We start from the raw sequence: 12,244 nt of genomic DNA on the forward strand, positions 1-12,244 counted from the left end.
TGCCCAAACATGGTAGAATCATCCCCTCCCCGACACAGTACCAAGCAACTTACAGGGGGACAATTAACTTACAAACGCGCACCTCTATGGGATTTAGTTTAGTTTAGTGTTTGCAGATACAGTGCTGACACTCGGCCCATCGAGTCCGTGCCGGCCAGTGATACATAGAAAATAGGTGCAGGAGGAGGCCATTCGGCCCTTCGATCCAGCACCGCCATTCATTGTGATCATGGCTGATCGTCCCCTATCAATAACCCCCGTGCCTGCCTTCAAGTCAAGTCAAGTTTATTTGTCACATACTCATACGAGATGTGCAGTGAAATGAAAGTGGCAATGCTCGTGGACTTTTGTGCAAAAGACAAACAACAAAACAACCAAACAAATTATAAACACAATCATAACACACATATTCTTTTACATAATAAATAATGGAAGGAAAAACGGTCTGTAGAGTTAGTCCCTGGTGAGATAGGCGTTTACAGTCCGAATTGCCTCTGGGAAGAAACTCCTTCTCAACCTCTCCGCCCCCACTGCATGGCAACGGAGGCGTTTGCCTGACCGTAGCAGCTGGAACAGTCCGTTGCAGGGGTGGAAGGGGTCTCTCATGATATTGTTTGCTCTGGAGTTGCACCTCCTGTTGTATAGTTCCTGCAGGGGGGTGAGTGAAGTTCCCATAGTGCGTTCGGCCGAACGCACTACTCTCTGCAGAGCCTTCTTGTCCTTGGCAGAACAATTCCCAAACCAGATGGTAATGTTCCCGGACAAGATGCTTTCCACCGCCGCTGCGTAGAAGCACTGGAGGATCCTCGGAGACACTCTGAATTTCCTCAATTCCCCCCATATCCCTTGACTCCACCAGCCCCTAGAGCTCTATCTAACTCTCTCTTAATCCATCCATCCAGTGGGTTGGCCTCCACCGACCTCTGTGGCAGGGAATTCCACAAATTCACACAACTCTCTGGGTGAAAAAGTTTTTTTTTCTCACCTCAGTCTTAAATGACCTCCCCTTGTAGAAACATATAACATTATAAGAGGACTGGACAAGCCAGATGCAGGAAAAATTTTCCCAATGTTGGGCGAGTCCGGAACCAGGGGCCACACACACACACAGTCTTAAAATAAAGGGGAGGCCATTTAAGACTGAGGTGAGAAAAAAAAGTTTTCACCCAGAGAGTTGTGTGAATTTGTGGAATTCCCTGCCACAGAGGGCAGTGGAGGCCAAGTCGCTGGATGGGTTTAAGAGAGAGTTAGATAGAGCTCTAGGGGCTGGTGGAGTCAAGGGATATGGGGAGAAGGCAGGCACGGGTTATTGATTGGGGACGATCAGCCATGATCACAATGAATGGCGAATGGTGCTGGCTCCGAAGGGCCGAATGGCCTCCTCCTGCATTTATTTCCTATGGTACACAAAAATGCTGGAGAAACTCGTGTTCAAGAGGGAACTGTGCAGATGCTGGAAGATCGAAGGGACACAAAAAATGCTGGAGAAACTCAGCGGGTGCAGCAGCATCTATGGAGCGAAGGAAATAGGCGACGTTTCGGGCCGAAACCCTTCTCCTATTTTCTATGTCTATGTTTTCTAAGGCTGGGAATTTATTTAAAAATGGGGGGAGGGGAATTGATGAACCGGGAGCCAGGAACCAAGGAGCTCATTGTAGACTTCAGGAAGTCCAGAGGCGGCACGCACACCCCCATCCACATTAACGGGACGGAGGTGGAACGTGTTTCTAGCTTCAGGTTCCTGGGAGTCAACATCTCCGATGACCTCTCTTGGACCCACAATACCTCTACTCTGATCAAGAAGGCTCATCAGCGTCTCTTCTTCCTGAGGAGACTGAAGAAGGTCCATCTGTCTCCTCAGATCCTGGTGAACTTCTACCGCTGCACCATCGAGAGCATCCTTACCAACTGCATCACAGTATGGTACGGCAACTGCTCTGTCTCCGACCGGAAGGCATTGCAGAGGGTGGTGAAAATTGCCCAACGCATCACCGGTTCCTCGCTCCCCTCCATTGAGTCTGTCCAAAGCAAGCGCTGTCTGCGGAGGGCGCTCAGCATCGCCAAGGACTGCTCTCACCCCAACCATGGACTGTTTACCCTCCTACCATCCGGGAGGCGCTACAGGTCTCTCCGTTGCCGAACCAGCAGGTCGAGGAACAGCTTCTTCCCGGCGGCTGTCACTCTACTCAACAACGTACCTCGGTGACTGCCAATCACCCCCCCCCCCCCCCCCCCCGGACACTTATTATTTTTTTTTATTCAAATCGTTTGCTATGTCGCTCTTCAAGGGAGATGCTAAATGCATTTCGTTGTCTCTGTACTGTACACTGACAATGACAATTAAAATTGAATCTGAATAACCCCCTGATGAATTTTCTGTGTCTGTTCAGGAACGAGAGAGACCCCTGCTCCAGGCCCCTCAAGACCTCGACTCCTGACCTGATTTTGGCCATAAACTCCCAGTGCCCAATGTCTCCCGGACGGCTGGGGTTCAATGCTAAGGACGGCCAGGTCAGTAACTCACCCAAGGCGGGGGCAGACTTCATGCCCTGCGACCTACAGGGCGAATTTCTACCCCTGATCTAGGACCGTTTTCAAAGTAGCTCGAGTTAAAATCTGGAACTCGATCGGTTGTGTGTGTGGTCGATTTTTTTGGATTTTTCTTTTTGTCCCCCTCCCCCCTCCTCTCCCCCTTCTCCCCCCCCCTCTCCCCCCCCCCCCCCCAACCTCCTGCTTCAAGGACCACTACTAACCTCTTGAAGGGCAATAGACCATTTGACATTATAATTGCAACTCCTGCAAAGGAAAGCAAAATCAAAACTGCCGGTCGAGTGGGAATATCCGTGTCATTTTTCTGCCTGCTCGCCCTAACATGGGGGGACTTTCTGAAGAGGACACTGCTGCTGTGGGACCTAGACATTTGCACCAAGCCCGGCCATGGTGGAGGCTCCCACGCCTAAGGGTGCCGAGATCATTGCAACAGAATTACCAATGGTACAAAAAACTTGGTGCTACTCGCTGTCACTGCTCCTGCCTAGGGACTTTGAACTGAGTGGATGCTACAATCTGCATCACAGGAGCCGACAAAATAGAACTGCTTCATTCAAACAAACAAAAAAAAAAAAACCCTCGTTCTTTTTACGCTGTGTCCGATGCATTTATTCCGATGAAGGTTATTTGGTGCATCTGTGAACTGATTTTGTGATTTAATTTTCGATTTTTGATCGTATGGTGTACTGAAATTTGCTGTGTCCCACTACTGTATAAAAGTCAGATTGTAAATAAATCTGGTGATTAGTTTTAGCTCATAGCCCTTGATTTGACAGTGTGCTATTTTTTTTTGAACGAGACTAAAGCAAGGTGCTCATTGTTGCTCAATGGGTGACGTGTCGGGTCGAGACCCTTCTTCAGATTTGAAACGGCATCTGCAGTTCTTTCCTACACATCCTGAAACATAGAAATTAGAAATTAGGTGCAGGAGTAGGCCATTCGGCCCTTCGAGCCTGCACCGCCATTCAATATGATCATGGCTGATCATCCAACTCAGTATCCCGTACCTGCCTTCTCTCCATACCCCCTGATCCCCTTAGCCACAAGGGCCACATCTAACTCCCTCTTAAATATAGCCAATGAACTGTGGCCTCAACTACCCTCTGTGGCAGAGAGTTCCAGAGATTCACCACTCTCTGTGTGAAAAAAGTTCTTCTCATCTCGGTTTTAAAGGATTTCCCCTTTATCCTTAAGCTGTGACCCCTTGTCCTGGACTTCCCTAACATCGGGAACAATCTCCCTGAATATTGTGTTATTTGGAAGGGGATATATCTTACAGTTTTGTACATATCTTACAGCGTACAGTTTTGGTCTCCTAATCTGAGGAAAGACATTCTTGCCATTGAGGGAGTACAGAGAAGGTTCTACTGCAGTTGTACAGGGTCTTGGTGAGACCACACCTGGGGTATTGCGTACAGTTTTGGTCTCCTAATCTGAGAAAATACATTCTTGCCATTGAGGGAGTACAGAGAAGGTTCTACTGCAGTTGTACAGGGTCTTGGTGAGACCACACCTGGGGTATTGCGTACAGTTTTGGTCTCCTTATCTGAGGAAAGACATTCTTGCCATTGAGGGAGCACAGAGAAGGTTCTACTGCAGTTGTACAGGGTCTTGGTGAGACCACACCTGGAGTATTGCGTACAGTTTTGGTCTCCTAATCTGAGGAAAGACATTCTTGCCATTGAGGGAGTACAGAGAAGGTTCACCAGACTGATTCCTGGGATGTCAGGACTTTCATCTGAAGAAAGACTGGATAGACTCGGCTTGTACTTGCTGGAATTTAGAAGATTGAGGGGGGATCTTATAGAAACTTACAAAATTCTGAAGGGGTTGGACAGGCTAGATGCAGGAAGATTGTTCCCGGTGTTGGGGAAGTCCAGAACAAGGCATCACAGTTTAAGGATAAGGGGGAAATCTTTTAGGACCGAGATGAGAAAAACATTTTTCACGCAGAGAGTGGTGAATCTGTAGAATTCTCTGCCACAGAAGGTAGTTGAGGCCACACAGTTCATTGGCTATATTTAAGAGGGAGTTAGATGTGGCCCCTTGTGGCTAAGGGGATCAGGGGGTATGGAGAGAAGGCAGGGATGGGATACTGAGTTGGATGATCAGCCATGATCATATTGAATGGCGGTGCAGGCTCGAAGGGCCGAATGGCCTCTACTCCTGCACCTATTGTCTCTGTTTCTATGTTAATCCGATCACGGATTATCACAAACTGCTTTTGTCAGTAAGACGGTGACACTTGCCTTAACTATGTGGAGTTTAGTTTAGGAAGGAACTGCAGATGCTGCTTTCCACTGAAAATAAACTCAAAATGCTGGAGTAATGCTCGGTGAGACTTCGCCCGACACCTCCGCTCGGTTCGCAATAACCAACCTGATCTCCCGGTGGCTCAGCGCTTCAACTCCCCCTCCCATTCCCAATCCCAATCCGACCTTTCTGTCCTGGGCCTCCTCCGTGGCCAGAGTGAGTCCCACCGCAAATTGGAGGAGCAGCACCTCATATTTCGCTTGGGCAGTCTGCACCCTAGCGGCGTGAACATTGACTTCTCCAATTTCAGGTAGTCCCTGCTTTCTCCTCCCCTTCAGCCCACTGGCTCCTCCTCTTCCTTTCTCCTTCCCCCCCCCCCCCCCCCACCCTCACATCAGTCAGAAGAAGGGTTTTCGGCCTGAAACGTTACATAGAAACATAGAAACATAGAAATTAGGTGCAGGAGTAGGCCATTCGGCCCTTCGAGCCTGCACCGCCATTTAATATGATCATGGCTGATCATCCAACTCAGTATCCCGTACCTGCCTTCTCTCCATACCCTCTGATCCCCTTGGCCACAAGGGCCACATCTAACTCCCTCTTAAATATAGCCAATGAACTGGCCTCAACTACCCTCTGTGGCAGAGAGTTCCAGAGATTCACCACTCTCTGTGTGAAAAAAGTTCTCCTCGTCTCGGTTTTAAAGGATTTCCCCCTTATCCTTAAGCTGTGACCCCTTGTCCTGGACTTCCCCAACATCGGGAACAATCTTCCTGCATCTAGCCTGTCCAACCCCTTAAGAATTTTACCTACTACCTATTTCCTTCGCGCCATAGGTGCTGCCTCACCCGCTGAGTTCCTCCAGCATTTTTGTCCTCCCTTGTGCACCCGTGGTCTATTCAACTGCATGGGTGCATAAACAGATCCTTATTCTTGCAACAAGGACCTGACCTATTTTGCAGAATACTAAATAGCCTCCAGCTTCCCCGGAGAAACTGGCCTCGACTGCTCAAGCGCGTGCCAGATTTTACACTGGCCCTCTTATCCTTCGACAAAATCTCGACATCACTCGCGACACAAGGGAATAAAATTTGCAGAGGATATTTCAGAGCAGCGATTTAAAAATCTCATCCTTGATTTCAAATCTTCCAGGGCTTTGCCCTCTATTCCATCGCTCGAATATCTTCATCCTTTGAGTTCTCTGGTATCTCTGTGCTCACCCCCTCCCTCTCTGATTTCCACCACTCTAATGCAGGCTGTTCATGAGCCTTCAGCTCTCTGGCTCCGAGCTCCCATCCCTCTCAGCCCCCTCCTGCTTTTGTCCTAACCTCCCTGAACACAAAACGCTAGAGTAACTCAGCGGGACAGGCAGCATCTCTGGGAGGGGGGAAGGAACAGGTGACGTTTTCAGGTCGAGACCCTTCTTCGGGGGGAGAGGGAGATAGATAGATAAGGAAGTGTCAAGTGTGAAAGGGGACAAAGGGGGTGGGAATCGATGACAATTCATTGGGAGAAGGTCGCCCTCGTTCAACCTCATTTGCAGTTGCAGCATGGGACCCATACACAAATAAAAAACATGTCTTCCATCCAACGTGTCCTAAGACAGACAGGCAGCTCGATTTGTTACTAACACCTATGAGAGAGAAGTGAGTGTCACCAAACTTCTGAATTCACTGGTCGGGGTGGAAGGAATCCTCTCCAAGACACACACACACACGTGAAGCTCACCGTTTGACCTTAACGTTTCTACAAAATGTTAAATGGTCAGCTCGACAAGGCCTACACCAAACCCAAACCAATTAGGAGCAGACGAGGGCATTCGATCCAATTAGTGATCCCAGCTACAAAGACAGACGTGTACAGCAATTCGTTCTTCCCCCGCACACACAATTAAAGCATGGAATAATCTCCACCCAACTTCCGCAAAGACCGCTCCCTCCATAACTCCCTTGTCAATTCTTCCCTTCCCTCTCGTACCACCCCCTCCCCGGGCACTTTCCCTTGCAACCGCAAGAGATGCAACACTTGTCCCTTTACCTCCCCCCTCGACTCCGTTCAAGGACCCAAGCAGTCGTTCCAGGTGCGACAGAGGTTCACCTGCATCTCTTCCAACCTCAGCTATTGCGTCCGCTGCTCTAGATGTCAGCAGATCTATGTCGGTGAGACCAAGCGGAGGTTGGGCGATCGTTTCGCCGAACACCTCCGCTCGGTCCGCAATAACCAAGCTGACCTCCCGGTGGCTCAGCACTTCAACTCCCCCTCCCATTCCCAATCCGACCTCTCTGTCCTGGGTCTCCTCCATGGCCACAGCGAGCAGCACCGGAAATTGGAGGAACAGCACCTCATATTCCGTTTGGGGAGTCTGCATCCTGGGGGCATGAACATCAAATTCTCCCAACTTTGTTAGTCCTTGCTGTCTCCTCCCCTTCCTCAGCCCCCCTGCTGTCTCCTCCCATCCCCCAGCCTTCGGGCTCCTCCTCCTTTTCCCTTTCTTGTCCCCACCCACCCCCCCCCCCGATCAGTCTGAAGAAGGGTATCGGCCCGAAACGTTGCCTCTTTCCCTCGCTCCATAGATGCTGCTGCACCCACTGAGTTTCTCCAGCTTTTTTGTGTAACCTCCACTCAACTATAGTTACCCAACCAGATGCAACTACATTTAAAGTAGCTCTTTCTCCCCAATAACCCTTTCTGCCTTAAGTCCTCCCTCCACCACCTCCACAGTTTAAATTCCAGTTGGAATATTTTGGAGGACCAAGAGACCAAGAAGAACCAAGGTGACAACAAAACAAACAGGGATAAAATGTAGTCAGAGATCTAAGGAAGTACATTATTGCCATAGAGGGAGTGCAGAGAAGGTTCACCAGACTGATTCCTGGGATGTCAGGACTGTCTTATAAAGAAAGACTGGATAGACTTGGTTTATACTCTCTAGAATTTAGGAGATTGAGAGGGGATCTTATAGAAACTTACAAAATTCTTAAGGGGTTGGACAGGCTAGATGCAGGAAGATTGCTCCCGATGTTGGGGAAGTCCAGGACAAGGGGTCACTGCTTAAGGATAAGGGGGAAATCCTTTAAAACCGAGATGAGAAGAACCTTTTTCACACAGAGAGTGGTGAATCTCTGGAACTCTCTGCCACAGAGGGTAGTTGAGGCCACACAGTTCATTGGCTATATTTAAGAGGGAGTTAGATGTGGCCCTTGTGGCTAAGGGGATCAGGGGGTATGGAGAGAAGGCAGGTACGGGATACTGAGTTGGATGATCAGCAATGATCATATTGAATGGCGGTGCAGGCTCGAAGGGCCGAATGGCCTCTATTCCTGCACCTATTGTCTCTGTTTCTATGTTAATCCGATCACGGATTATCACAAACTGCTTTTTTCAGTAAGACGGTGACACTTGCCTTAACTATGTGGAGTTTAGTTTAGGAAGGAACTGCAGATGCTGCTTTCCACTGAAAATAAACACAAAATGCTGGAGTAATGCTCGGCGACCGAATGGCCTACTCCTGCACCTAATTTCTGTGTTTCTATGAGATGGTAAAACTGGTGGGAGAACTGGAATGGGGGGGGATGGAGAGAGAGGGAAAGCAAGGGCTATTTGAAGTTAGAGAATGGTAAAACTGGTGGGAGAACTGGACATCTGACATCGAGACATCGAGAACTCTGACATCGGGAGGGAATGGGGAGTGCAGGGGAGAGATAAGTCTTTGCCTTCCATCACAGCGAGGAGGAGATGCGCTGTGATGGATGTCTGTGTAAATTGTGTTGTGCCTTGGGTCTTTTTTTTCTTGTATGTATGACTGCAGAAACGACATTTCACTTGAGCCTCTATGAGGTTCAAGTGACAAATAAATTGTATTGTATTGGAATGGGGTGGGAGGATGGAGAGAGAGGGAAAGCAAGGGCTACTTGAAGTTAGAGAAGTCAATATTCATGTAAGCTGCCCAAGGGGATTTGAGCGGAATTGTTAGAAGCCTCCTCCAACCGAGCTCTTTGATCACCCGACCTGATGTTTCTTTGTCCGTCGGAGTTTGTTAGGGGTGACGCTCGGGGAAAAGCGCTCGGGGATGTTTCTGCTTGGTGGAAGGGCGTGCCGTAAATATCGTGCTCTGCCTCAAGAACGACGCGACGGGGTGTGCGTGCAGCGTGGTCTCCTGTGGCGGTCAACATGTAAAATGGTCTCGGACTTCCAGGATTAATATTCCCAGTTCAGGACACAGGAGCGGGCACAGGGACCCATGCAGGCTGATGCAATTAATGCGGTGGGAAGGAACTGCAGATGGCTGGTTTGCGCTTTTTCTACCCAGCTTTCTGTCTATCAATGCCCCCTGATGGGAGTGAGATGCAATATTAACACCAGCATGCATGATGTATTGTCTTATGAAGAAAGACTGGATAGACTTAGAAACATAGAAACATAGAAATTAGGTGCAGGAGTAGGCCATTTGGCCCTTCGAGCCTGCACCGCCATTCAAAATGATCATGGCTGATCATCCAACTCAGTATCCCGTACCTGCCTTCTCTCCATACCCCCTGATCCCCTTAGCCACAAGGGCCACATCTAACTCCCTCTTAAATATAGCCAATGAACTGGCCTCAAAGACTTGGTTTATACTCTCTAGAATTTAGGAGATTGAGAGGGGATCTTATAGAAACTTACAAAATTCTTAAGGGGTTGGACAGGCTAGATGCAGGAAGATTGTTCCCGATGTTGGGGAAAGTCCAGGACAAGGGGTCACAGCTTAAGGATAAGGGGGAAATCCTTTAAAACCGAGATGAGGAGAACTTTTTTCACACAGAGAGTGGTGAATCTCTGAAACTCTCTGCCACAGAGGGTAGTTGAGGCCACAGTTCATTGGCTATATTTAAGAGGGAGTTAGATGTGGCCCTTGTGGCCAAGGGGATCAGAGGGTATGGAGAGAAGGCAGGTACGGGATACTGAGTTGGATGATCAGCCATGATCATATTAAATGGCGGTGCAGGCTCGAAGGGCCGAATGGCCTACTCCTGCACCTAATTTCTATGTTTCTATGTTTCTATGTATTCAAGAGAGGGTTAGATAGGGCTCTTAGGACTAACGGAATCAAGAGATATGCGGAGAAAGCAGCAACGCAGTGCTGGCTCGAAGGGCCAAATGGACTACTCCTGCACCTATTGTCTATGTTTCTATGAATGTGTCTGGGCTGAATTACTTGATTCTATGCTGTAATCTCTCTTTTTGTTTTCTCTCTCTCTCTACACACAGGCGTAACAGCCTACATCTTCTTGAAAGTAATACTTCTGTCTCTCTGCCTTTAGATTGCTCTCGGAGTTTAATATTCCAAAGTGCCTACATATTGTTCTGAGTGTAACAGTATTGGGATATTTTCTGTGTACAAGCACCGAGTGTTTTATAACACATTTTTGGACTAACATGCTTGTTCAATTGCTACCTAAGTTTAATTTAGGCACTCCTATTTTCAAAATAACACAATCCCATTGTGTGGGAAAGAGGTCCTTCTGCAGTTGTACAGGGCCCTAGTGAGACCACACCTGGAGTATTGTGTGCAGTTTTGGCCCCTTAATTTGAGGAAGGACATTCTTGCTATTGAGGGAGCCCAGCGTAGGTTTACCAGGTTAATTCCCGGGATGGCGGGACTGTCATATGTTGAAAGGATGGAGTGAATGGGCTTGTACACACTGGAATCTAGAAGGATGAGAGGGGATCTTATTGAAACGTATAAGATTATGAAAGGTTTGGACACGCTAGAGGCAGGAAACATGTTCCCCGATGTTGGGGGAGTCCAGAACCAAGGGCCACACACACACAGTTTAAGAATAAGGGGCAGGCCATTTAGAACGGAGATGAGAAAAAACTTTTTCACTCAGAGAGTTGTGAGTCTGTGGAATTCTCTGCCTCAGAGGGCGGTGGAGGCCGGTTCTCTGGATACTTTCAAGAGAGAGTTAGATAGAGCTCTTAAAGATAGCGGAGTTAGGGGGAGAAGGCAGGAACGGGGTACTGATTGGGGATGATCAGCCATGATCACAGTGAATGGTGGTCGGTGGTGCCTCGAAGGGCAGAATGGCCTCTACTCCGGCACCTGTTGTCTATTGGCCTGTTTGGCTCCTGTTGGCCTTGTTGCTCGGTACCACCCAGAAGGTGGTGAGTTTGAGGTGCAGCCTGGAACTTAGGCCTGACCAAACCAAGGCCGACTCTCCCCGATGCAGTGTCCTGGAGGGGACGAGGAGCTGAGATCCCACACCCCTCCCCCCCCCAACCCCCCCCAACCTTGGGCGACCGTTAGGAACAAATCCCAAGGCCGCTTTCGGGAGGAAGAGCGGGGGGAGGGAGTTCTCCTGAGGTCCTTGGCCGGTGCTGCTCAAACTAATCGACCCCTCAACTCCATGGGCTAGCTGCCCGTCGATGGCACTGTGCGCTTCTGATTGCCGTGATAATGTTTTTGAAGCTTTGGCTCCTTATTGAGGTAGCGTGAGTATTTTCATTGCTATAACCATATAACAATTACAGCACGGAAACAGGCCATCTCGACCCTTCTAGTCCGTGCCGAACACATAATCTCCCCTAGTCCCATCTACCTGCGCTCAGACCATAACCCTCCATTCCCTTCCCGTCCATATAACTATCCAATTTATTTTTAAATGACAAAAACGAACCTGCCTCCACCACCTTCACTGGAAGCTCATTCCACACACAGCCACCACTCTCTGAGTAAAGATGTTCCCCCTCAAGTCAAGTCAAGTCAAGTCAAGTTTATTTGTCACATACACATACGAGATGTGCAGTGAAATGAAAGTGGCAATGCTCGCGGACTTTTGTGCAAAAGACAACAACAAAACAACCAAACAAATTATAAACACAATCATAACACACATATTCTTTTACATAATAAATAATAGAAGGAAAAAACGTTCTGTAGAGTTAGTCCCTGGTGAGATGGGCGTTTACAGTCCGAATTGCCTCTGGGAAGAAACTCCTTCTCAACCTCTCCGTTCTCACCGCATGGCAACGGAGGCGTTTGCCTGACCGTAGCGGCTGGAACAGTCCGTTGCAGGGGTGGAAGGGGTCTCCCATGATTTTGTTTGCTCTGGAGTTGCACCTCCTGTTGTATAGTTCCTGCAGTGGGGTGAGTGAAGTTCCCATAGTGCGTTCGGCCGAACGCACTACTCTCTGCAGAGCCTTCTTGTCCTTGGCAGAGCATGTTACCCCTAAACTTCAGTCCCTTAATTCTCAAGTCATGTCCCCTTGTTTGAATCTTCCCTACTCTCAGTGGGGAAAAGCTTTTCCACGTCAACTCTGTCTATCCCTCTCATCGTTTTAAAAACCTCTATCAAATCCCCCCTTAACCTTCTGCGCTCCAGAGAATAAAACCCTAACTTGTTGAACCTATGAAGCAAGCGGGGTTGGGGATCGTTGGGGGGGGGGGGGGGGGGGGGGTGGG

At 48.8% G+C, this 12,244-nt stretch overlaps 1 protein-coding gene across 2 annotated transcripts in view; it reads left to right on the plus strand.

The window, feature by feature from the left end:
- The window catches only part of zmp:0000001168 (signal-induced proliferation-associated 1-like protein 2), an 81,083-nt gene that overhangs the window by 60,166 nt on the left and 8,673 nt on the right, over window positions 1-12,244 (plus strand). For both annotated transcript variants that reach the window (XM_055664777.1, XM_055664778.1), the window contains exon 11: window positions 2,391-2,511. In XM_055664777.1, coding sequence (XP_055520752.1) covers window positions 2,391-2,511 — 121 coding nt within the window. The remainder of the gene's footprint in view (window positions 1-2,390; window positions 2,512-12,244) is intronic.

The sequence above is a fragment of the Leucoraja erinacea genome, chromosome 44, assembly GCF_028641065.1.
Source record: "Leucoraja erinacea ecotype New England chromosome 44, Leri_hhj_1, whole genome shotgun sequence".
In the NCBI taxonomy this organism is placed as follows: domain Eukaryota; kingdom Metazoa; phylum Chordata; class Chondrichthyes; order Rajiformes; family Rajidae; genus Leucoraja; species Leucoraja erinaceus.